The sequence below is a fragment of the Marmota flaviventris genome, chromosome 11, assembly GCF_047511675.1.
Source record: "Marmota flaviventris isolate mMarFla1 chromosome 11, mMarFla1.hap1, whole genome shotgun sequence".
Taxonomy (NCBI): Eukaryota; Metazoa; Chordata; class Mammalia; order Rodentia; family Sciuridae; genus Marmota; species Marmota flaviventris.
This window is the reverse complement of record NC_092508.1, coordinates 43,815,551-43,839,004: the sequence shown is the minus strand read 5'-3', so window position 1 is coordinate 43,839,004 and position 23,454 is coordinate 43,815,551. Positions and strand designations below refer to the sequence as shown.

At 38.5% G+C, this 23,454-nt stretch overlaps 1 protein-coding gene across 6 annotated transcripts in view; it reads right to left on the bottom strand.

Annotated features, from left to right (window-relative positions):
* Nemp2 (nuclear envelope integral membrane protein 2) overlaps positions 1–23,454 on the bottom strand; it is a 138,953-nt gene that overhangs the window by 89,039 nt on the left and 26,460 nt on the right. For 3 of the 6 annotated variants that reach the window (XM_071618978.1, XM_071618980.1, XM_071618979.1), the window contains exons 2-3: positions 21,309–21,465; positions 18,356–18,419 (exon numbers count right to left, since the gene is read on the bottom strand). In XM_071618978.1, coding sequence (XP_071475079.1) covers positions 18,356–18,419; positions 21,309–21,338 — 94 coding nt within the window. In that variant the 5' untranslated portion in view covers positions 21,339–21,465. Of the gene's footprint in view, positions 1–18,355; positions 18,420–19,191; positions 19,403–21,308; positions 21,466–23,454 lie in introns of all 6 variants that reach the window. The other 3 variants (XM_071618981.1, XM_071618983.1, XM_071618982.1) reach the window with 3 other exon arrangements.

Sequence of the window (23,454 nt, the reverse complement as noted above, 5' to 3'; positions counted from 1 at the left end):
GGTACAGAGGGAAAAGCTTTCGCTATATCAATCAATTCCCCCGAAACCCCAAGTTCAGGATGTTTCAAAACTTTATACCCAGTGTGTAAGGGGAGGAGCTCAGAAGTTCATAATCTGCAGAAGTTCACACAAAAACAGCTTTTTCTTTCACTGTTTTGGGCAAGTTAACCCTTCAAGGACAGCGCTTGAGAAGGGAGAGCTTCTTTTCCCCTCTGCCAGCAGTTTCCTTGGAACCCAATTAGTAACATCATCTCCTATCTTTGAAATGTAAATATCCCTGGGAAGCTCGCTGGCTCAAGTCCAGAGACCTTGTTAAAAGAATCTGTCTTCCTTATCACACTCTGCATTTGCAAACACACTTCCAGCTTGAAAACTTTTACAAACTATTATACATATATTGTTTTAGATTAGAGAATCTACAACACTAGATAGCCCATAAATGTTATGAAAAACTAGTAAAGGAGTGTTCAGCACCTGGAGTGCTGATTTCCTTCATCCCATGGCCAAGTAGGATAGAGCAACAGGAATTAGGAAGCTTAATTACATTGAACTCTTGCACAGAGCCTTTTGCTGATAGTCCTAAGATCAATTATGGTGAAGATTTCTGAAGAAGCTTAATTAAGATTTTGCGGGTGGTGGTGCCACTACAGAACCAAGGCCAAAAGACCTGTTTGTGCACTGAAGGAGAACCCATTATGTGAGGCATTGACCCCACCCACTATGGCAGATCATCTAAAATTGACTTTTGATTCCTTCTCAGGGATATCCAGGGGCTAACTGCTGTTGACACTTTTTTAGGTTTTAGTGTTTCCATTACAGTTTGATTAGCCCTTGACACTAATCCATGCCATGTTTTTGGCTATCTGGACCTTTAACAGTCTGGAAATAGTATGCCTTTTACCACAAAAGCCACTCAACAGTGGGTTCATAGTCAAGGTATTTGATGAACCCTCTGTGCTCCCTGTCATCCATGGGCATCTGGTGCTGTGGGACACTGGAATAGCCTCCTCAATGGGATTTCCAATTCTACCTCCCTCAATCTCCTCCTGATCCCACACACCTTAGTTAGATAATTCTATCACTGAATGCAACTCCTTCTCAGTTGCCTCCTGGGTAATAATTAGGATGAAGAGGGTAGGGAGACCAATTTTGAAAATTCAGGACTTTGCCCAAACCATTTGATAAAAGCATGATGCTTTTATTTTTCTTTCAATGGTAACCTCAGGCCAGTCTGGTTGGTTTACCTACTATTGCTATAAGTTATAAATTGTCCTTTGTCTGTATTTCTTCCTATTTTCTTATTTCTTCTACAAGAATCCATAAACTATTGCTCTTCATGTTTCTTGACACTATCCTACAATGAAAAATAGTCTGGATTGTAAAACAACTTAAATATAAATCCCTACAGAAAGATACTTGTTTTTATTTTACCTTTCAACTAGTATTGCCCAAACCAACAGTGATAATTCTGTTACATGCTTTTATGGACTCAGCAAGCTTATACTAAAAACATTTTGACAAAAAATGGAAATGAGTAGGATTTGGGCACTATTTGTTCCAAATAGTGGAAGAAATATTGTATTTTCTTTGCTTGTTACCATCTTACTTACAAGGTTTAGGGTGTGATTACCTATGGGAAGAGTGTGCCTTTTAATGATGTTCCTTGGTGGTGACACAATGTGTACAACAAAGAGACTAATTACAGTAAAGATTGTATACTGCTCAAATCAGGGTTACCTAATTGAATCCAATATTACTGCTGATAGCTATGAATATATTTAAAGAATTTGTTGTGAAATTTCCTCGCAGGTTTACTATTATGACTCAGCCTCCATGCTGTGAGATTACAGGTCAGGAGGTTCCTGGTACTAAAGGGATAATGTTAGCTTGCAGCTTGAGTGTGTATGTGTGTATCTGTGTGTGACCCTTCAGAACTTTTTCATGCGCTCAAACCCAGGCAGGTGAAAGCCGTTTTCTCATTTACTAACAAAGGTTTCTGTGGTTACCATAAACCACAACCTTCAAAGGTCCTTGTTTACATTAGTTGATATGCAACAGTTCTGACACACAGTTCTTCACTTATCTTCACATGTGTGGTAGCTACTGCTCATGGAAACCCCGTGAGGCTTAGGACCTGGAGAATGAAGAGAGTTCAATGATATACCTGGAAAGTGTCGTGGCTAAATGCTCAGCAACTGCATTATGACCTATGACTGCAGTAAGGGAATCTTCGGATGAGTATTGTTGAGTGCAAGGATTTTACTGGACACAAAAAATACATAGATGCTAAAATGTTTGCCTACGGAAAACTAGCAGTTTAATTGGGGGCAACCATAAATAGTTCTATTCACCAAAAACTATTTGACATGTGGATGTATGCACAAAATGTTAAGTGGGAATGCAGAGAAGAAAATGATTGTTTTTACTTGGAATTAAACAAGAAAATTGAGAGTGAAACATGGTTTTGTAATTCCAGTGACTCAGGGGACTAAGTCAGGAGGATTGCAAGACTGAGGTCAGCCTCAACAACTTAGTGAGACCTATCTCAAATATAAGAAAGGATTGGGAATGTAGCCCAGTGGTAGGGAACACCTGAGTTCAATCACCAGTACTGGAAAAAAAAAGAAAAGAAAAAAGTGGCTTGGGAGTCCACTACTATGTACAAGAATACTGCATATAGCCCTATATTCTATGCTGTATGAGGCTTAGACCTCCCCAGAGGTGTACGGGAAAGGTGAGATTTGGAGTTACAAAGCCTTGACCTTGAGTTTCAGCTCTTCCATTATCAGACACGTGTTAGTAATGTGATAGAGAAAAGAACTTAACCTCTGTTGAGACCCAGTTTCTTTACTGTTAAAATAGGAGTGGTGGTGCTACCTCACTGAGCTATGAGGACCAAAAAGAGAAAACCAGTGCACATAGTGCTACACAAATGCCAGTCTCCCTTCCCTCCTCTCACCCCCATCCCTACGTTGAGAAATGTGGAAAGGTCAAGTTGTCTGTTTACTGGGAATGGTCATTTGGTCATACTTTCAGGGATTCAGGGCAGATTTCAGAGTATTTTGAAATTTGAAAGCCAGATAATCATCCAAGTATGAGCAAAGGAGAAACTAACAACAAGAATTTTTTTAATCTTTTTTTTTTTTTTTTGCACCAGGGATTGAACCCAGGGGTGCTTAACCACTGAGCCACATCCCCAGCTCTTTTTTTTTTAATGTTTATTTTGAGACAGGGTTTTGCTAAGTTGCTGAGGGTCTTACTAAATTGTTGAGGCTGGTCTTGAATTTGTGATTCCTCTTGCTTCAGCCTCTGAGGTGCTGGGATGACAGATATATACCAACAATGGGCTTAATAATTTTTTTAATTCTCCCAAAAGCCCTATGAGGGAAGTAAAGTTCCCCATATTCGAATCCTATTTTCTTACCTATTATAATAGTTAGTATGACTTAATTCATTTTATCATGCAAGTTTGGTGCCTTTCAAAACTCTGAGACACCTTTTTTTTTTTTCCCCTTTTAGTAAGGTTTCCAAATTTAGATACACTGCCATCAGATCAGCCTACTTGGCTGCAGACACCCAATACAGATGGAGCCACAAAGCCTGGTGTACAAATGTGTTTGATTGACTTAAAGCTTGGTATATTTTGCATATTTGTATAGAAAGGGCATACTGCTTCATTAAGAGTAATTATATGTAAAGTTTCTTAAAAATAGAGGAGTAAAGAAAACAATTTGTTATCTTTCTGTTTCTTTTTAATCAGCATATCACAAACTTAATGTTATACAGAGTTCAAGACTAGAGTGTTCCTTTATTATGCATTCTGAATCTTAGCTGGGGGTCAAAACTCTTCCAAGTCTTGGATATGCCTCAGAGCTTCTGACTAGGTTAGTATGAAGATGGTTTTTCTCTTGGTTGGCTGTGTCTTCTTCCCATCTTGGGCAAAAGGGCACTGAAAAGAAGAATTTTTTATTTATCTTTTTAAAACCACAGATCAGCCACCTGCCATGCCTTAGCTTCTCTGTTTAAATGTTTCCATTGGCTTCCCCACATTACCCTACACTGGATATAGGATAAGTGGTTCTAAACAATGCGCCATGTTTAGAATGCACCATAGATGTGCCATGACTCTAAAAAAGGGGAAGTTAATTTTTCCCATGTGATACAGATAGAAGGTGAGCATTGGTGGTCATCTAGCAGATTGTGTTCTATGAGGTCATTCAGGGAAACTGGTCCCTGTATCTGGCTGTTCCACCATGATGGACAGTGACATTCCGGTCAAAGCTGGGTTAGCACTCTGTCTGATTTCCAGCCTAAGGGATGCGTGAAGTCTTTTCTTTTGTCTGTGTCCTTAAGGAGATAACCCAGAAGCAGTACACATTACTCCTGTTTATTTCCCATTGGTTTGAACTTATACATGAGATCACTCCTCGTTGCAAGGACAGCTGGGAAATGTAGTTTATAATCAAATGGCCCTGTGTCTAGCTATAATTTAGGGAACTCTAAATAATAAAGGAGAATTGATACTGAGATATAGTTAATAATCTCAATCCTACTCCATTAGACAGAAGTTGAAAGAGAAAGGTAGCCGCTACTTAAGGGAAGAACAAAACCTCCGCCATTGTGTTTTTGTTCATTTGTTTTCGTTTTGTGGTGCTGGGGATTGAATCCAGGGCTGCATGCATGCTAGGCAAGTGTTTTACCACTGAGCTTTCCTCCACTTTTTTTCGGTCCCCAATCATGAGGCTTTTCCCCAATTTGAGTTTTTAGTATTCCTCTCCTCTATCATCCTCTGCATCCTCAACAGCATTTAACTGGTATCCCTGTCTACACCCTTGTCTCCCACAAAGGGATCTTTATCAAATGTAAACTAGGCAATGTCACTTCTCTTACTAATAACTTACTGACGACTTCCCAGGGCAATGAGAATCAAATCTAAACTCTCTTTCATGGCCTGCAGGCTGCCCTGTTAGCTTCTGCTTACTTTTCTTTCTTCTCTGCCCTCTGCTACAGTCTTTTATTTGTCCAATTTATTGCTTGAATATACACCTTGGTCTCTCTGTCTTGCTGTTCCTTCTGCTTAATAGCCTAACTTCACAAATTGCCTCCTAGTATTCAGGCCTCCATCCACATGTGATCTCTGCAGTGAGGCCTTCCATGACTACCCCAGCTAAGGCAGCTATACCCTCCCAGTCACCATCTGGGACATGACCCCAAAGTATTGAAAAACTGATATGACTCCATTTTTGAAAAAAGCTTCTACCTCAAAGCCTGTCCAAGGAAGGGGGCGTGACCCTTGTCCTTGGAAAAACCCACAGAGCACTCCTAAGCACATACCCACCCTGCTGAGTTGTTTGTCTGCAAATAACAGGAGAGATCTTAGACTCTAGGTGTCCCTGACTCAGTTAGGCTAGGTGAGGACCCATAGCAACCCCCTAGCAACTACCAATCAGCATGAGACAGGGAAAATACCTGGGATGCCAGATAACCCCCCAGTAATTTATGGTGATTGATAACATGTTGGGAAACCATGTAGTTTAGTACATACACCGCTCGTGACTTAAACCAATCAGTTCAAAGGAATCCCCCTCTTGTACTAACCAATCACCCCTACCCAACTTGTTCCAGCCAGTGAATGTGCTAATCAATGTTAAGAGTTGTAGTTTGATTTTCCCGCGGTCTGAAATGATTTGCTGTGTGATGTTGTGATGCATAGAGCATCTCCAAATACCTATAAAATCTCACTGAACAAAGGACCAGGACTCATTCCCTGGGACCGCTCCTGTGTTGGAATGGTTGTGAGTCCAGGCTCGAGTTTGCAATAAAGACTCTTGTGTGATTGCATCAGATTCTGCTCCTGGAGGTCTACTGGGGTCCCACAAATCTGGCATTACTGTATCACCTTCATAACAAACATCATGATGACTATTACTTATTACTTATTTTACATATTTATAGTATGTAAGCTCCTGGAGTCAGAGAGATTGTCTTCTTCTCCCCTGTATCCAGAGCTCCTGGAAAATAGCTATAAGGGTATAATAGGCACTTTTTTTTTTAACTTATCAATGGACGTTTATTTTATTTTATTTATATGCAGTGCTGAGAATCAAACCCAGTGCCTCATACATGCTAGGCAAGTGCTCTACCACTGAGCTATGACCCCAGCCCTAATAATATGCACTCTTTGGTCCTAGTGAAACATCAATACTATTTATCTAACAGCTATTAGCACAGGGCCTTGCACATGGTAGGCATTCAATAAATATTTATTAAATAAATAGAACTGTGCAAATTCCAGTGAATCAGAGGGACAAAGAGTGCCATTTGATAAATTGTTATAAACATTTTGTGCTTAATACTTTTTCTGAATATTAAAGAAATAAATAAGCTTTGTAAAAAATACAGCAGATAGGGCTGGGGCTGGAACTCAGAGGCAGAGTGCTTGCCTCTCACACATGTGAGGCATTGGGTTTGATCCTCAGCACAATATAAAAATAAATAAGTGGAATGAAGATACTATATCCATGTATAACTAAAAAAAATTAAATACAGCAGATAACTATAAAGAAAAGCCCTACCACTGCAAGAAAATAATTGTTATCATTTTGGTAAGTATTCAAATAGTCTTTTTGCCTATATGCACACACACGTTTTTAAAAATTGGCATCATATTATATATGCACTTTAAATAGAAAACTTGCCAAGCACACTTGCCAAGAAATAATGCTTATTTTAAAGTATGAAGATGAGCATTAAAATAAATTAGGTTGGGTGCTTAACTTACATATTTTAGGTGGTGATTATAGGAAGTACAGAATAAGGTTTGCATAGACATTCCTATCAGCAGCTGTAACTATGCCCTGTGCCAGGGACCCTCTGTAGAACAGGAGAAAAAAATTCGCTAGCAATTTGTCAAGTCTTAAATAGTGCTTATTTTTATTTAGGTCAAAATCTCCTTCATTTCCAGAGATACACTGAGTACTTCTCTGTTAATCTTTTCTAGTAAAAGATGATGAATATTACTGGAAGGAAACTATCAAGAAATATATTTTGTCCTTTGCCATAACTTGTATCCAATTCAAATTCCCATAATTGAATTGTATTTAAAGCTTGGCTACCAAAATGTCAGGGGTGTGCCTGTCTCTCAGGAAGGGGAGGGAAAACAACTAGATTTGGAAATCTGCGATGCAAATGTATATGAATATACAAATGACATTTATAGATCCCAATACACCATGAATATACATAGTTGGCATGAAGTCACTAAGCATAAAAATGTTGTGGGTGTTTACAAGTTTTTAAAAAAGGCATTATTTGCATTAAAAGAAAGTTTTCTAATTTCCAAAATAGTTTATCCAGGGAGTTGGGAATTTGAGCTAAGAGAGAAAGGTGAGAAAAAGAAGTACTGGGGAAAAAATGGGAAAGTCTATGAATAAAATAGTCTTTGTGCTTTGGGCCCTTTATACATAAAGAAGAAAAATCTGTATTCCCAGTTTTAACTTTGATTCTTTCCCTGGATGAGTCTGGCCAAGTTGTTTGCCTTCACTGAGTCTTTATTTCATTTCTTCATCACAAAAATAAAGCAAGAGAGAAAAATAAAACCCCAGAAAGAGTTTACTCAGTAGTGCACCTAAATAGTATAAAATGTTCTATCTGGCCCTAGCTCCCTATGTTTTTTTTTAGTTGTAAATGAACACAATACCTGTTTTTATTGATTTTTTAAAAAAATAAATGACAGCAGAATGCATTACAATTCTTATTACACATATACAGCACAACTTTTCATATCTCTGCTTGTATATAAAGTATGTTGACATCAATTCGTGTCTTCATACACGTACTTTGGATAATGATGTCCATCACATTCCACCATCCTTGCTAAATCTCCTACCCCTCCCTTTCCCTCCCACCTCTCTGCCCCATCTAAAATTCATCTATTCCTCCCATGCTCCCCCTCCCTACCCCTCTATGAGTCAGCCTCCTTATATCAGAGAAAACGTTCGGTATTTGTTTTTGGGGATTGGCTAACTTCACTTAGCATTATCTTCTCCAACGCCATCCATTTACCATGATTTTATTCTCTTTTATTGCGGAATAAAATTCCATTGTGTATATATGCCACTTTTTTAATCCATTCCTCCACTGAAGGGCATCTAGGTTGGTTCCACAATTTAGCTATTGTGAATTGTGCTGCTATAAACATTGATGTGGCCGTGTCCCTGTAGTATGCTGTTTTTAAGTCTTTGGGGTATAGACCAAGGAGTAGGATAGCTGGGTCAAATGGTGGCTCCATTCCCAGATTTCCAAGGAATCTCCATACTGCTTTCCATATTGGCTGCACCAATTTGCAGTCCCATCAGCAATGTATGAGTGTACCTTTTCCCCCACATCTTCACCAACACTTATTGTTGTTTTTCTTAATAATAGAATTCTGATTAGAGTGAGATGATAGAGTAGTTTTGATTTGCATTTCTCTAATTACTAGAGATGATGAACATTTTTTCATATATTTGTTGATTGATTGTATATCATCTTCTGAGAAGTGTCTGTTCAGGTCCTTGGCCCATTTGTTGATTGGGTTATTGTTTTTTTGGTGCTTAGCTTTTTGAGTTCTTTATATACCCTAGAGGTTAGTGCTCTGTCTGATGTGTGAGAGGTAAAAATTTGCTCCCAGGATGTAGGCTCTCTGTTCACCTCACAGATTGTTTCTTTTGCTGAGAAGAAACTTTTTAGTTTGAGTCCATCCCATTTATTGATTCTTGATTTTAATTCTTGCACTATAGGAGTCTTATTAAGGAAGCTGGGGCCTAACCCACATTATAAAGATTAGAGCCTACTTTTTCTTCTATTAGATGCAGAGTCTCTGATTTAATTCCTAGGTCCTTGATCCTCTTTGAGTTGAGTTTTGTGCATGGTGAGAGATAGAGGTTTAATTTCATTTTGTTGCATATGGATTTCCAGTTTTCCCAGCACCATTTGTTGAAGAAGCTCTTTTCTCCAATGCATGTTTTTGGCACCTTTGTCTAATATAAGATAATTGTAATTGTGTGGGTTAGTCTCTGTGTCCTCTGTTCTGTACCATTGGTTTACCTGTTTTGGTGCCAATACCATGTTATTTCTGTTACTATTGCTCTGTAGTATAGTTTAAGGTCTGGTATAGTGATGCCACCTGCTTTATTCTTCCTGCTAAGGATTGCTTTAGCTATTCTGGGTCTCTTATTTTTCCAGATGAATTTCATGATTGCTTTTTCTATTTCTATGGGGAATACCATTGGAATTTTGATCAGAATTGCATTAAATCAGTATAGTGCTTTTGGTAGTATGGTCATTTTGATAATATTAATTCTGCCTATCCAAGACCTCTTTTGTTGATTCCCAAGTATCGTTTTTCTTTTTTTGAGGTTATTGTAAATGGGGTAGTTTTCCTCATTTCCTTCTCAGAGGATTTGATCTACAGAAATGCCTTTGATTTACGGGTATTGATTTTATATCCTGCTACTTTACTGAATACCTTTATTTTTATTTATTTATTTTTATGTGGTGATGAGGATCCAAACCCAGTGCCTCACACATACCAGGCAACTGCTCTACCACTGAGCCACACCCCCAGCCTGCTTTCTATGATTTGACTGTTATAAAAGATATTGTGTCATTTTGTACAGGTTAATTGTATGGATTGTTGCTAGGTTTTCTCTTGCATTCTGTTTGTTTGGCTGGCAGGTAGTTTTTCTAAATGGTGTTTTATCTGCTTAAAATGTCTTGCTTGGTACCAATATCTTTTTTTTTTTTTCTTTTTGGTAGCAGGGATTGAACTGAGAGGCTCTAAACTATTGAGCCACATTCCCAGCCTTCTTATTTTTCATTTTGAAACTGGGTCTTCCTAAGTTGCTTATGATCCTGCTAAATTGCTGAGGCTGCCTTTGAACTTGTGATCCTCCTCACTCAGCCTACTGAGTTGCTGGGATTACAGGTGTGAGCCACTGTGCCTGGCTATACCTAACTTTTCTAGTATCTAACAGCTGTACTTTGAAAGCCTCTGGCATTTTAATTGAGGTAAACCCTCCTCAATTGGTTGACCACAGTAGACTTGTTCATAAAGGAGTGGTGGGCTCCCTGAAAAAGACTAAGGTCATGAGCACAATCAGTTCAGAGCTCTGGTAGGCAGGACAGGTAACTGGCTGGGGAATAGAAATGTGCTATATGGTTTTCAAGAATGGAAAGTTACTTGCCATAACTGACTCTTAGTTTGTGAAAATAAAATTATACTGAAGTCCCCTAGAGCTTGTGAATCATAAAGTCTCCATTATTATCCACAAAACAATTTTCTTGAAACTTGTTACCTGAAAATTACATGCTGTCTTAAACGAGGGCTTGGAGAATGAGAAAGAAAAAACAAATAAAAACCCAAATAAAACAAAAAATGCAATTGAATGATGTGGAATAGAGAATGTCATGCAGCATTCATCTTTAAAATATACAGTAAGAACTTTCAGGACCAAGGAGAAAACTAACAGAGTGTCTACTATGATTGCCAGAAATCCCAGGCTAAGGCACAGGCCACACTTTGAAAAACTGTGGTATAAAATAGACAATCCTTCTGATTATTTACCATAATGTTTCTTTTAGAATTTTACTTGAGTAGATGGGGTAGGGCAAAGAATCAAAACAGTTCTGAGATTTCCTCACACATCCAATTTGAAAATTGAATTTCTTTGCTAGACCTGCTAATCTGCAATTCCCCCAGTTTATGTGGGTTTCAAAGGGCTGTTGTACCCTTAGACCAGTGTTTCTCAGTCTCTGAATTATTGATATTTGCAACCAGATAATTCTGTTGTGGGACTGGCTGGTGCATTATAGGATGTTTAGCGGTATCCCTGACCTCTTCCCACTAGATACCAGTAGCACCTTCCTTTTACCCTTGTCCTCACTTCCATGTGTCAACAAAAAATGTTTCTAGATGTTTCCAAATGTCTGGAGGGTGGGGTGCTAAACACCCCCCATTGAAAACCACTACTTTCCTCTGGGTTGAGGACCTTTAGTGAGATTTAAGAGAAGAGAGAGAGAGAGAGAGAGAGAGAGAGAGAGAGAGAGAATAGAAAATGATTCTTTCTCCATATATTTATTCTAGAAATTATTCTATTTATGGAATTTAGTCAAAGATGCTTACAAGTGTTTTTTAGGAAATTGATCTTATTCCAAAGCAAGCCAATTTTACACATATTATTTTAAACTGTAATTGATAACTGCTTCTCTGTGGTATATTGTCAATGATTCGAGACTTTACCTTGAAGAATGTTAGTGATCCATTCATTGTTTTCATAACTTGTAGCACTGCTGGCCTTCCACTGAATATTGTATCAGGTGGTATTTTTTTTCTTCCCCCCAAGCTTTGAAAACTGCTTTGATGCACCATGGAAAACACATTTTAGGAGAAAAAGTTATATTTTACTCCAGTTCTCAAATTAAACTAGTTATTAGAGCAACTATTTTTTGTTTGCATTTTGAAGTTATCTAGATCCATTTTACAATGTTGTCACACAGGCATAAAGCATTTTACTACCTGCAAATTGTAGTTTGCATACAATACTGACTTTACCAAATAACCTTATGAGCAAACCTCATATCTAAAGAGTGACTAGAGGGGCTGGGATTGTAGCTCAGTCGTGAAGCCCTTGCCTAGCATGTGTGAGGCACTGGGTTCCATCCTAGGCATCAATAAATAAATGTATATATATAAAGAGTGGCTAGAAATTAATATAGTTTAATCTGAAGCTTAGGGACATAGTCTTCTTCACAGTATACATCTTATCTTGACTTGTATTTTGCTCCGAAAAACAGAAAAATATTACAAGTGGTGGATTTTGTTTTGTTAATAGAGTACAATTTATTTCAAATAACATTTTTTGAACACTGTAGGCCAGGAGTTGGGCCCATTTTAAGTAGATTTTTATTTTAGCATTAAGTCAGATGTATAAAAATCATGCTATACTCATCTTTTCTCCATTATTTTAATATTAATGAAGATTACCATAAATGTTTTTGGTTTCTCATTTACATATAAATATATATATATACACTTACACAGAATATATTTATATAATAAATATGCATATATTATATATAATAAATATATATATTATATACAAACACACACAGAGAGAAATGAAAACCAGTCACTTTTATGGTAATACAATAACTTTGTATGGTAAGTGCAAAAGGCAGGCTGGATTTTTATAAAGCCAAACCTCTGACTTATATGATTCAAATATGGTGAGAATTCCATTTTCTCTCATTTTACTACTTGGCATCAAGTAGATGAGAGAAAAGCTGAAGCTCTGGGATAACCTTTTATTTTCTCCTTGGCAGGTCTGGAAGAATCAGAGGAAAACTCATGAAATGTCTGTGATTTCCAATGAGATCTGGACAAAATATATTCTTTCTGGCCCATAAAATTTTCATCATCTTTTCCCAAATTTCCTACTGATTTATTAGTAATATGTCAAGTATCAGTAGTAGTAACATTGTTAATTCATTTAAAACTTTAATTTTTTTTTTTTTTTTTTTTTTTAGAATCTGTATCTTTTATGTAGGTGCTGGGCCTCTAATCTGGTACTTATTTACTTGGCTATATAGGAGCTACATGCTATTACCCACTGCAACAAGCCTGGTGCTCACGAATCTTCACGAACCAGGGACCATGCTGGAAATTTTCAGGATTAGAGGCCAGTCCCATTATTATGTACAACTATTACATACCAATAAAAAAATGTGGAAAGAAAAAGAAAAAAAGAGTAGGTGTCTGACCTATAGTAAGCATGACAGAGATGGCATGTGGGACTGTTGTCAGGGTCCCTTAGGCAAGTTGTCTACACACAATCACTGGCCTCCTGAAAGAACCCCATTCCCCCCATCCTAGGTTCCCTTGGAAGAACTGTCTTTGGCAAGAGTCAGATGCACTGGCTTCCTCCTGCTCTGGTACAGAGAGTTTGCAATAGCACAATGTTCCTCATGCTCTATGGAGCACCATTCTGTCTGAGTGATAAAAAACAATTGGAACCTGAGAAAATTACTTTTTGTGTTTATCTTTGTTCTATATGTCAGAGAAAACAATGCATGTGTCATTTTTAACACTGTTATTTAAAAACACTCTTTCTCTACTTCCTTTCTTTTTCTGTTGTTTCTAATTCTTGTTTCTTGGTTATTTACTCTTCAAGGAGAAGGAAGCAATAGGTTAAAAACTAACTAGAAAATATGGGAGAAGGAAAGAGAACTCACTAGAGTAGGTTCCAAGCCTGGAGTGCCAGAATAGAAATTGTTTGCTTAGGGCTGGTGTATAGCTCAGAGGCAGGGCATGTGCTTAGCATGCTGGATCTGATCTCTAGCACTGCAGTAAAAATAACAATAACTGCTTGGCATAGTAATCTATAGTAGTAACTATAGGGCAGTAAGTGAGTAGTCCTAGCAATGTATTTCCTAGCTCTGGAGATGAGTGTTCCTGTCTCCTATCATTTGCTCAGCTCTAGTGCCCGCCTGTGAATGTTGCTCTGTAGGTTAAGGAAATACAAACAATTGTCATGAACCGAGTTGTCTCCCCTCAACATTCATGTTAAAATCCTGATTCTTGGTACCTCAGAATATGTCTCCTTATTTGGACACAGGCTGTTCCAAGTGTTAAGATGAGGTAATGAGTAAGGTGGGCCTGTAATGCAGTATGAATGGTGTCTTCATAAAAAGGGGAAATTTGGAGACTGTCACATATGCAGAGAGAATGCCACGTGAAGACTGAAGTTATGCTTCCACAAGCCAAGGGACTACCAGAAGCTAAGAGAAAGGTCTGGAAACAATACTTCCCTAGTGCCTTCAGAGGGAGTATGGCCCTACTTTCAACCTTGATCTTGGGTTTCTGGCATCCAGAACTATGAGGCAATGGATTTCTGCTGTTTATGGTGTGTGATCATCACCCTAGCAAACCAATATACAGTGTCTGTGCTAGTTCTGACCAGTGTCCTTGGAAGGGTGCTGGTTTGGTGGAGCTAAGAAGTGTGTACTATCCAATCCAAACATCCAGAATAAAACCTGTGTACATCTATAACAGACATATACATATAAGGACATAAATAAAGTCACTGCAACAACCTCTGAACAATTGTATAACAATAATGCTATTGAACCTACTTTCTATGGTTCTTAATACAAATGATAAAACCTGCCGTCACTGTTGGATTCTTCAATGTCAAAGGATATTAATCTCTAAATAAAAGGGTAATCCCAATAGGTGAGCATTCTAGGCCACCTCTTTCTGTAATTCAGCTCAGTCAACATTTATTAGCCTGATCAAGTTTCAAGGATTTGAAGCAAAAAAAGCATCAGACACAATTGTGTCCTTAAATAGCTTGTTACTTGTAGCTAATAAGGAAGGCAAAATCCTGGGGAAATCTTTCATTAATTAACCTATAGTGCCTCCCATCCAAGTACTAACCAGGCCCAACCCTGCTTAGCTTCCGAGATCAGACGAGATCGGGCGCGTTCAGGGTGGTATGGCCGTACACTTGAATCTAATGTATGAAATATGGTATGTCAAGAGTTTTGTAATGTTTTGAACAACCAATAAAAAAAAATAACCTATAGGGGACTCCATCCATTTATACTCTGGACTGTTCAACTCTTAGTTTCAGGTGGAAACTTTATTCAAGCTAGCTAAAACAAACACAAAAGTAAGACATTGGATAATTCAAAGATAAAGTACATTGTCAGTGCATTAATTGGGGTTCTCCAGAGAAACAGAATCCATGAGGGGTGATATTTTAAGGAATTCACTTGTGTTTACAAGGGCAACTTACAGAGTGGGCCAGCAGGCTGGAAATTCAGATTAACAGTTGATGTTACAGTCTTGAGTCCAAATTATGCAGGGCATTAGGCTCAATCAAGGTTCTATATTGTACTCTGTAGTACTCTGGGAAACTTCAGTCTTTGAACTTAAGGCCTTCAACTGATTAAATGAGGGCCTCCCACATTATGGAGAGTAATCTGCTTTACCCAAAGTCTACAGACAAATGTAATCATATGTAAAAATAAGCATCAGACACAATAAAAAAAAGAAACAAAAAGACCCCCAAAACCCACAACAACAGGTAGACTGGTGTTTCTGAAACATGGAATTAGTCATGACAGGGAGAGTGGAATCCAGGGAGTACCATAAAGTCATCAGGAAGTTACCCCTCCTCATCTTTACTACTTCTTTGATATAGGTTTTGATTGACTTGTCTTCAGATGTTTCCATTCCTGAACCAATCACTGTGGGCAAGGGAATGCAGTTTTCTGGCTGTGAAATAGGCTGTGGTGTTACAGAAGAAGGGCTGTGGGTAGCTGAAATCAAGGACCTTTCATCAGATGGATCCCACTGACTGGAGGTAAGGCAGAGGGAAATGCAGTTCTCAAGGGAACTGAAATATTTTGTGCAAAAGCAGTCCTTGGGTACTTAAAGGTAGGAAGGATAAGAGATAAAGGAAAGAATATCTGGAGAGTCCTATATACTCCTGCTGCAGGAGGCAGCTGGGACATCAGTAATCACCAGAGACCACTTGTAATCAATGGGATTAAATTCATTACACTTAAACTACCGTTGAATCTCATGAAATTTTCCTTTGAGGAAAATTTAGTTTTTTTCATTGATTTAAAGTAAGTAATCTCTGTTCTTCTGAGCACAGAATTGGTTTTAATTAGAAATGCATGACATTTAAAATTATTTAAATACAAATATTTTTACACCAAGGGGTATGGAATGTGGGGTGTGGGATGTAGGGATGGAAGCAATGAAATTTTTCCTGTGCAAAAACCCTGCTGGAAAAATATTTTCCCTTAGTCATCGTTCTGAAAATCATCCCTCTCAAGGATGCTTGTTATTTAAAATTAAAAGGAATTGGCATTTGGAGATTTTTGAATAATTTAGCTGGACTTGTTTCAGTGATTACATAATGGCTGCAAATAGGTCAAGGCTCCAGTCATTCTGGGGAATTTGTAAATATACTTGTTTATGTGGCCATCACCTCCCTCACCCTCATCTTCTATATGCACCCCTTAGCCACCTCCAAGTCTCCCACACTGGAAGCACACTTAGGGCCGGGCTACTTTTATTCATCTCACTCCCTGGCATCTTGGTGGTGTGTGGCATCTTGCATACAGTGCCTTTCTGTGTGTTGAATTGCACTAATGTCTGGGAAGCTCTGGCATTTTGGAAGGTTCTGAAACTCTCAGAGAACAAAGTTCCTGGGTTGGTTCTAGGATGGTTCTGAAATTCTCAGAGAACAATACTCATTTAGAACAAAGTCAACATAACAACAGTTTCAAAAATTTCTAGATGTATAGCTGCCAACAATGGCATCTTACAACAAACATCTTACATGTAGTTAATGTGTCAAATATTGGAAACCCACTCAAGGCCAAAACTGAAGTGCTTTCTGTATATTCATTCTTCACTTTTGTTTTAAACTTCTCTCTCTCTCTCTTTTTCTTTGTAGTTGTAGATGGACAGAATGCCTTTATTTAATCTACTTTTATGTGGTACTAAGGATTGAACCCAGCACCTCACACATGCTAGGCAAGCACTCTACCACTGAGCAACAGCTCTAGTGCTTAATTTCTAATTTTAAACAACTCTCCCAACTGTTTATCCAATTTCAATATTCAAATTTCCCCTACTGTTTTGATTCCTTCATCTTTTCAAAATAGGAAAGGACATCATTTTAATTTAATCAACTGGTTATTAGTTAGGAATTAATGAATTTCATTGACCTTTTGCTCTATTCTAAAGTGAAAGGATATGTTACACCTGCAAGGAAATCCAGGTATGAATAAGCTGAGAGGGATGGTCCTTCTGCCCATTGTCCTCCCTTCTCCTCTGGAAGGGGTTGGAAAAGAGCATGTATAGGGTTAGTGTGAAGACCAGCGCGAATACCATAGTGATTTTACTCCATACCACTTTGCCTCCCAGATGTATGGCATCTTGGATCACATCATCATACCTACTATATGATTTCTGCTCTAGTTGAATGTCCCTGGTACTTTACATTCTATGTGATAGGGGAGGGGAGGGGATGTGGGGATAGGAAAGATAGTATAACGAAATAGACATTATTATTTATGTATATATGCATGACCACTATGATTCGACTGTATGTATACTCAGAAAAATGAGAAATTATATCCCATCTATGTATGATATATCAAAGTGCATAAAAGTATTCTATTTTCATGTATAACTAATTAAACTAATTAAATAACAACAAATAAAAAATAAAGTAAAATAAAAACAACAACTGAATGTTAACCAACTTCTATGTTCTTAGTTTTGTTAATTCAATCAAGTTGCCTAGTTGTTTAAACTAGAAACCTGGGATTCTTGGTTATATATAATAATAATATTTAGATAATTATAATTAATAGTCTTAAAATAATCTTTACAACTTGAGCAATTGAGAAAAGGGAGTGAAAAAAAGTGAGAAAAATCAAGATTCCCAGGTTTCCACAATGTCAGGTTAGGGAGACAGCAGAATAACATATTGTTGATTTTTTTTAATGAATGCCTGACTGCCAGATAACATTAAAGCACTTCTGGGAGGCGAAGTGATGCAGTGGACATAGAATCTTTGGAGACTTGAATGAGAGAACAAAGAGAACTCTTACAAAAGGAAAACTGAAAATACAGGGAAAGATATCTCTCTCTCTTTTCCCCTCTCCTGCCTCTCTTCCCCCATTGCTATGGCTTCAATGTGTCCCCAAAAGTTCATGTGTTGAAACTTAATCCCCAGTGCAATATTGTTGACAGGGAGGACCTTTCAGGAGTGATTTGGTCATGAGGGCTCTGCCCTTTTGAACAGATTAATGCTGTTTTCTCAAGAGTGGGCTCCTGATAAAAGGAAAAATTCCCTCTTCCTCCTCCTCCTCCTCCACCACCACGTGCTAATGCTCTTGCCCTTCCACCTTAAACCATGGGATGATGTAGGAAGAAGGCCTTACCAGATACATGACCCTCAACCCTGGACTTCCCAACTTTCAGAACTATTAGAAATAAATCCCCATTCTTTATAAATTATTCAGTCTTAGGGATTCTGTTATAGAAGTACAAAACAGACTAAGATATCTGCCACGATAATCCTGACTCAATGGCTAGTTTTTAACCTACTAGTTATACTTCTGCAACTGCTAAACTTTACATTTTCACTTTCCACATGATCTTCTATTCATTCATCAAGTTCAAATGCCAGTTCTACTGTAAAACCCTCCCTGGTTTCTCTGGAAAACTGTGTTTCTTTGTACTTCCATAATTCTTAACACATACGTTGATTATAAGAATACATACCATTGGAATGATGATATAGCTCAGTGGCAGAGTACATACAAGGCCTTGGGTTCAACACCCAGAACTGCAAGAAAAAAGAAATATACCATTTTACATGGCATATCTGTTGATAGTGCACCTCTCATCCCCCCCACTGGAGTGAGAGCTCTGTTGGCAAAGATCTTGTGTCATCTGTGTGTGGCATTAATGTCTTGCACTGTTTCTGGAAACCATAGGACTTCAATAAATATTGTTGGATTGAATTTAGTTGAATTTATCTGAGGAATAAATTTCATAGTGCCCACCTTCCAGTCTTGTGTTTGTGATTTAAATAACTACTCAATTAATCTGAAGGCTGAGCAAAATATGGAAAATGTCAAAGTTTGTCTTTTCTGTCTGTGGCTCTCCTTTTTTCCTATCAGTAACAAGAGCCTCTCACCTCCTTTTAGATTCTTACTGATCTCTAACATGTTTGCTCTGTCCCTTTCCCCATATTAGGAACCATCACTTATATCTCCAAAGAAATTCCCAGCTCTGCTGCACACTAGCTGGGATCCCAGATAGGTTCTTTACCTGACTGAATATTTTCTCTTCTAACATGGAGCTAATGCTATCTGCTCCTAGGGTTGCTGTGGAGATTCAATAAGAAACTCCAAGTAAAGCACTAATACAATCCATGAAACATAATAATGGTTCAGTGAATGGTTTTTAAAAACCGCCTTGTTTATACAGGCATGCTAATTCTTCCCAAAGCATTTTCTTTAAAAATGCTATTTCATTATGAATGAACGATCTCTTATTAAAGAAATCTGTTAGATAAATATCTATTAACAATTTTCTTGGTGCCTGGCTCCTACCTTGTACTAGGAAAGCAGGTAAGCAGACTCGCTCGCTGCCCTGTGAGGTATGCAGATCCACAAAGTTCCCAGGATGGGGACTGTCACATGAAATGTTTCCAGAGTTCAGAACAGAGGCACACATGAGGATGCCGAGGGAAAGTTTTCCAAGAAGGGGTCCACTAGGATGGCATCAGTCTGAGGAAGGCGGTCTCGTCAGAGGAAACATGAACTAAGGGGCAGAAGTCAGATAGGGTTTGACAGGAGAGAAGTGGTTCAGTTATAGTTTGTCTGTGTGTAGGAGGAAGGAGTCAGAAAGATGAGTCTAGAAAGATAAGCAGGTGGCCAAATCCTCAGGGGCAATAATAGCAAGTGAGCAGGGAAGCTATGGCCTGTATTCTTCTAGCCCAGTAAATCTTAACTGTGTTTATATATTGGTATCACCAGCAGCTTTTAGAAGTATCAAGGCTTAGAGTCAATCACATATGAATCACTATCGTGTAGTCAAGGCATACTCAAAAAAAAAAAAGCTTCCAAAGTAGTTCTAATATACAGCTAATAATGACAACTGCTATAATTAAACCCCTGAAGTCCCACTAACCCAGATTTGGCTGCAAAGGTATTTAGTGTAATCATGGACCTTTAGAATTATGAGGAAACTGAAAGCACATGTGGTCTTAGGTGCTATTTTTTTTTTGCTGTTGGTGATTAAACTCAGGGGCACTCTACTACTGAACTGCATCCCAATCCTTTTTATTTTATTTTGACCCAGGGTCTTGCTAAATTTGCAGGCTGGCCTTGAACATCTTTTTCCCCTAGCCTCCCAAGAAGCTGGGATTACAGGTATGTACCCCACTCTTGTATTTTTTAGTTAAGTAATTATTATTGAAGCAAAATATACAAAAAACTTTTTGTTTTAACCATTTTTAAAAATACATTTTTTTAGTTGTAGGTGCACACAATACCTTTATTTTATTTTTATGTGAGGATCAAACCCAGTGCCTCACGCATGCCAGGCACTCTACCATTGAGCCACAGCTTCAGCGCTGTTTTTAAGATTTAAGTGCACAGCTTTAAGTGCACATTTTTAAGTGCACAGCTCAGAGGCATTAATTATACACACTGTTGTGCAACATCCATTTCCAGAAATTTCATTATCCCAAACCAAAGCCCTGTACCCACTGAACACTAATTCCCTATTCCTTCCTCCCCCAACCCCTTGCAAATACCATTCCAATTCATGTCTCTATGAATTTGACTTATCTAGGTTCCTCATACAAGTAGAATCACACAGTATTTGCCTTTTGTGATTGGTTATTTCACTTAGCCTAATGCCCTCAATGTTCATCCATGTTGTAGGATGTGTCAGAATTTCCTTCCTTTCTAAGGCTGAATAATATTCCATTGTATGTACATACCACATGTTGTTTACCCCTCATCTATTGATGGTATTTGATCTGTTCCCATCTTTTGGCTACAGCGAATTATTTTGTTGTAAAATTGGTGCACAGATATCTGAGTCCCTGTTTTAAATTATTTGGAGAATATGCTCAGAAGTGAAATTGCTGTGTTATACACTAAAATTGTATTCTGTTTGTGGACCAGATGTGCTTTCAGTTTCCTTGTAATTCTAAAGGTCCATGATTACACTGAGTACCTTTGCAGGCAAATCTGGGTTAGTGGGACTTCATGGGTTTAATTATAGCAGTTGTCAATATTAGCTGTATATTAGACTTACTTTGGAAGCTTTTTTGGTTTCCACAGTAGCAGTACCATTTACATTCTTATCAGCAATGCATTAGAGTTCCAATTTCTCTACATCTTCACCAACATTTATTTTCTGGCCATCCCAATGGGAATGAAGTGGCATCTCTTGTGATTTTGAATTGCATTTCCCTAATAATTAGTGATGTTAGCATTTTCTATGGGTTTACTGGCATCTGTATATCTTATTTGGACAAATGTCTATTTAAACCCTTTGCCCATGTTTTGATTTTTTGACCACTGAGATGTAGAAGTTCTTTATATATTCTGGATTTTAATCCCTTATTAGATATATGGCTTGTAAATATTTTCTTCCATTCCACAGGTTGCCTTTTCACTCTGCTGATAATGTCCTTTGATGTGTGAAGGTTTACCTTTTGAAGCCCAATCCATCTATTTTTCATTTGCTGCTGTGCTCATGGTCTGTTTTATAGACATGCACACTCAGTCCCACAGGATGGGGCCCCAGGAGGCAGACTCTGGAATGGAGGCTGGTATACAGGTCTTGGGGAGTACCCCTGGCTTCACCACCTGTTGAAGGGAAGGGAAGAAAGCATAGATAGAGGGAGGAGCTAGGCTCAAAGAAAGCCTCAGCTGACTCCACAGTGAACTCTGAAGATGAGGTGGATTTTCAGATATGTCCCTTGTTGGGGTGAAGGAGCTGGTCTTTATATTTGACTAGTCATTGGATGTAAGATGCTACAAGAAAGAGGGTGGTCAAGGGCCAGGCAGTTCAGTTCTCCTGAGCCCAGATAATTTTTTTTAATATTTATTTTTTAGTTGCAGGTGGACATAATACCTTTATTTTATTTATTTTTATGTCATGCTGAGGATCGAACCCAGGGCCTCACCCGTGCTAGTCGGGTGCTCTACTGCTGAGCCACAACCCCAGCCCCAGACAATTCTTAAGAAGACTGACAGCTGAGTGCTGTAACTGGAGAGAATAACGTTTTCATTCCCAGAGCGGGTCTTGGTGATCTTTGCAACTATTACAGTTACAAAGAGGTCCCCTGCATAACAGGAAAATAAACCAAGTGTTTTCTCCTGCTATACTCTCAACACAGAACACTTCAGGTCATCAAAATGTATATGGTTTTTTTCCCACATTGACCAATTCTCTAACACCAACTGGGAGTCCTATAATTTAACTCTATTCTGACACTAACCAAAGTTAGTGTGGATTCTACAGGTCAAGGGCTCAGTTCCACAAGACTTTCCTCAATTTCAGATGCCAATCATAAGCTCAGATTCCAATCTTGCCTCTGACTGACCAGCTATAAATTAGAAGTTCCTGAAACCCCCTCCTCAGGTTTGATCATTTGCTAGAATGCCTCACAGAACACAGGGAAATTTGTTTACAAGTTTAGAAGTTTATTATTTGTTATGTTTAACAGTTTATTATCAAGTATGTTACAAAAGATACAGATGAAAAGCCGTTTGGAAGAGATGACTAGGGCAGTATGGAGGAGGGGCACGGACTTTCCATTCCCGTTTTGAGTTCTGCCACCCTCTTAGCACTTCCTAGCAACCTGGACCTCTCCAAACCCTCTTTGGGTTTTTGTGGAGGCTTCATTACATTGTCATGATTGAGTAAACCATTGTCCCTCAGTGATTAACTCAACCTTCAGCCCCAAACCTCTCCCCTCTTTGAGGGTCAGCGGGTGGGGATGAAAGTTTCAACCCTCTAATCACACTGTTGGTTCCCCAGGTAACCAGCCCCCATTTAGAGTGTATCCAGGAACTCCTAGTCATCAGTTATTTCATGAGCAAGCAAAAAGACACTTATTGCTTAGGAAATTCCAAGGGGGTTAGGAGCTGTGTGCTAGGAAACAGGGCAGGGCGAATGCACAGACTAGTTGTATATTTCTTATTGTTTCACATCTCCTCTTGCTTGTTTGCTCTTGTAGAGAGAGCATGCCATTGGTACTCCAATACAATTTACAGAGGAATCTAAATTATGGGAATCCCACTTCCCTTGTCACCTTCCATTTGCCATTTCTGATCTTTTTCTTTCCCATCTACAACATTGTAATGTTACTGTTGCCCTTCTGTTGATGTCTGCAATTTTATTTTATGCCCCAGGATTCCTGCCATGTTAAGCCTTTCCTTGCCTAATTCATAAGTAGCAGGAATGGGGGCAAAAATGCAGCTGGCTCAAATCTTCAAGAATGAATGGGATGAGGGAAGAGCAGAGATGTGTTGGGATAAAATACACAGAAATCCCCATCTCTAGGGCATAGGCTCAGGTACTGAGGGTAAGAAATTGAATCACATAGATGACTAAAAAGTTATGGGGAAAAAAGGATAATAATGATATTGTTTGGATGTGGTCTGTCTCCCAGCAGTTCATGTGTTGGAGCCTTGGTCCTCTGTGCGGTGGTATAGAGGAGAGAGGACTTTAAGCTGTTGAGCTTAGTAGTGGAATATCACTGAGGCAACTCTCCTCTGAATAGATTAAAGCAGTTCTCATAGTACCCTTTGGTAAGTTTGAACAGTTGCTTAAAATTAACCAGACTGGCT